The sequence below is a fragment of the Etheostoma cragini genome, unplaced genomic scaffold, assembly GCF_013103735.1.
Source record: "Etheostoma cragini isolate CJK2018 unplaced genomic scaffold, CSU_Ecrag_1.0 ScbMSFa_3800, whole genome shotgun sequence".
Taxonomy (NCBI): Eukaryota; Metazoa; Chordata; class Actinopteri; order Perciformes; family Percidae; genus Etheostoma; species Etheostoma cragini.
The window spans coordinates 1-3,361 of NW_023268106.1; the positions used below are offsets into that span (position 1 = coordinate 1).

Here is a 3,361-nt window from a genome sequence, read left to right on the forward strand (position 1 = left end):
CCACGTCCTCAAAAAGGTCAGGGGCACGTCCTCAAGCAGGTGAGGGGCACGTCCTCAAACCACGTCCTCAAACAGGTGAGGGGCACGTCCTCAAACAGGTGAGGGGCACGTCCTCAAACCACGTCCTCAAGCAGGTGAGGGGCACGTCCTCAAACAGGTGAGGGGCACGTCCTCAAGCAGGTGAGGGGCAGTGTGGAGGCTACAACTGGGATGGGTTCCAGGGTTTTCCCTCAGTTTGTGGGAGACTGAAGGCCGATTTCTGCTGCCGCTTTACCTAACACACGTGTCTCGGCCGTGGCTTGGTAGCGGTGCATCCCCCCCCACCTGACTCATTTCCTGGTTCTCCTTCTCCATAAACAAACTCCTGCTAAAGATCTGACTGTGGTCAGAAAGAACAGGGAGACACACACACACACACACACACACACCAACGCATAAGTATAACTTGAGGCCAGGTCTGCGTGGAGCCTCCACAGCAACATAAAACACTCATTCAGCTTTACGTCTGCAGCTGAACCTTAAACGCAGGAAACCCTGCCTTCAGCGCTGGAGCGCAAGTAACTAAGTACATGTACTCAAGTACTGTACTTCAGTCCAAATGTTGAGGTACTTAAATCAAGTCTTTTCATGTCTCTTTCTACTTCTTCTCCACTACATTTCAGAGAGAAATATTCTACTTTTTACTCCTGACAACTTTAGTTACTAGTTACTTTAGTTACTCTGCTACATTCATCTATATAAATCAGTTCTTTCTCTGTTGAAGTTGAAATAGTTTTTCTTCTTTTAGGAATAATTTCCATATAATGTGTTTGTTTTTGTAGCTTCCTCAGCTGACAGACCAGCAGAAGACGAACATCGAGGTGAGTCTTTGATTGGAGACGGCGCTGCCAACACTCTTATTTAAAATGTAAAATAATATATATATATATATATATATATATAATGAAGCGGCTTCTTTTCCCCTCGCAGGCGATCATGCTGGCTGTTATGAAGAAACTGACGTATGACGACGAGTACAACTTTGAAAACGAGGTGAGCGAGTTTTAGTCTTACTTCATTTTTATTTGTGTCGAGATAAAACATGTTAGAGCCGTCTCAGCTCGGCTCACACCAGCTGATGGTGTCGCTGAGACTCAGCTGGTGGAGTCTCCAGAGGCTGGTTTTAGGACGTCAGAGACGTCTCCTGTTCTACAGCCAATAGAGAAGTCAGCTGGTAAAGTCAGGTACAATAAAATGAGCCATAATCTATTTTATTTCTCTTAGAAACTGTTAACGGGGCCGCCCAGGTAGCTCAGCTGGTAGAGCAGGCGCCCACATATGACGGAGTGGGTTCGACTCCAACCTGCAGACCTTTACTGCATGTCACACCCCCCACTCTCTCTCTCTCTCTCTCCTTTCCTGTCTTCAGCTGGCCTGTCAAAAATACAAAATAAATTAAAAACGACTGTTAACGTAGCTACAAAGTGAATGAAGAGAGGGAGCACTTAGGACAGAATCGGCTCTGGCATCGTTTTAGTATCGTGATTCCCGACCCTCCTCGTTGTTCTGCTGGCAGACCTGTTGCGTTCTGCAGTCTCAGAGCCGGTGTTGTGCTTGTGGTCGTCAGGGCGAAGACGAGGCGATGTTCGTGGAGTACAGGAAGCAGCTGAAGATGCTGCTGGACCGTCTGGCTCAGGTGTGTCCCGAGCTTCTGCTGGAGGCCGTACGACGAGTCTTCACCAACACGATGCAGTATGACAGCTTTTATTCATTCATTCATTCATTTGTTTCACATTTCCCTCTGTTTGTAGAAGACTTAGGTGTGCATATTTAGGGGGTTATTATCACCATATCTGTCTCTAAAATGTTGGAAAAGTGAGAGACGCTAAAGCAGTGGAAATGAAAAAAATTGAAATATCGGTGTAACATAAAGGATCTTTAAGTTTTTGCAAGAAGAGCGTCTCAGTGCTTCTTCATTTTTGAACTTTTGCGTTTCCTTTCAAAGAGCACCTTCATTTTTGATTCAAACTTGTAAGCACTCAGACCCTCCTTCTTCAACAGAGCCGTTCATCTTGAGTTTTGTTTCTCAGGAATTGGCAGACGGCTCAGTTCATGGAGGTGGAGGTGGCCGTCCGGCTGCTGTACATGTTGGGCGAAGCACTGCCGGCGTCTCACGGCGCGCACTTCTCTGGGGACACAGCGAAGACGAGCGCCCTGCAGGACATGATGAGGACGGTCAGTAGCACACTCAATCTATAAGTTATGGTCAACAGCTTTCCTTTGTTTTAACTATGGTTATTTACATGGAGTCTGGTGGAGATATGCTGCTCTATACACGCTAAAAGTAGTGATTATTTACATGGAGTCTGGTGGAGATATGCTGCTCTACACACGCTAAAAGTAGTGATTATTTACATGGAGTCTGGTGGGTTTGGTGATGGTGATTTCTGTTTCATTAAAAAACTAAAAGGATCTTACTCTTTAACTAAAAGGTCTATCTCTGTAAGGATCCTATACATAATGTTATCAGACACTTGGAATAATAATCTGAGTCTTTCAGCGGCAACAACACAACTTTTAGTGGACGTTTACTGAACATTTGCCTGTTAACATTACATTGCAGCTTGTTTTCGTATTGATCAATAATGGACTAATTTCAAAGATTGTTGTTCCCATCAGTCACTTAGACACAACAACAAAAGAAATTAGGGTGCATGTTGGAAAAAATAAATCACAGAGCTACCGTTTTAAGTTTAAGGAAGATGCAACCCGAATCGAATCAATACCATTTCCTTGTGAATCCTCAGCTGGTGTCGTGCGGCGTGAGCAGCTACCAGCACAGCTCCGTGTCTCTGGAGTTCTTTGAAACGGTTGTTCGATACGATAAGTTCTTCATCGTGGAGCCTCAACACATCCCCAATGTTTTGGTGAGTGACTCTTCAGCAGGTCTCTAATCTAACGTCCGGGTGACTGAACGTGTTCAAAGGGCAGCGTGTTGTGTTCACTGTCAGATGGCGTTTCTGGACCAAAGAGGACTGAGACACAACAGCCCAAAGGTCCGCAGCCGGGTGGCCTACCTCTTCTCCAGATTCATCAAGACCCTGCAGTGAGTCCAGCTTCTCTCATCTAACGCTCCCTGAGGGGTGGACAAAATAACAGAAACACCTCACAGCACACAGGGTTTCCATGTTCACGGGGCTTAAAGTATTCGGGCAAAAAGATTTTATTTTAACTTCTGTGTTCATGGAAAACCTGGAAAAGTCACGGAATTAGGCTAAATCTACACTGCTAGGTTTTGGTTTTTAAACGGAGTTTTGAGGCAACAGAGATCTCTGTATGAGAGGGAGAGACACTAGAACAGGGGGAATGAGGGGGGGGGGGG

General features: G+C 45.6%; 1 protein-coding gene across 1 annotated transcript; it reads left to right on the top strand.

The window, feature by feature from the left end:
• The first annotated feature begins 57 nt into the window (after nucleotides 1–57).
• LOC117940948 (exportin-T-like) lies at nucleotides 58–3,115 on the top strand. Its single transcript, XM_034866061.1, has 7 exons — nucleotides 58–75; nucleotides 822–860; nucleotides 970–1,032; nucleotides 1,607–1,731; nucleotides 2,070–2,214; nucleotides 2,787–2,906; nucleotides 2,991–3,115. The coding sequence occupies exons 3-7, from the start codon at nucleotides 976–978 to the stop codon at nucleotides 3,087–3,089; spliced, it is 546 nt and encodes a 181-aa protein (XP_034721952.1). The 5' UTR covers nucleotides 58–75; nucleotides 822–860; nucleotides 970–975; the 3' UTR covers nucleotides 3,090–3,115.
• Nucleotides 3,116–3,361: the final 246 nt, after the last annotated feature.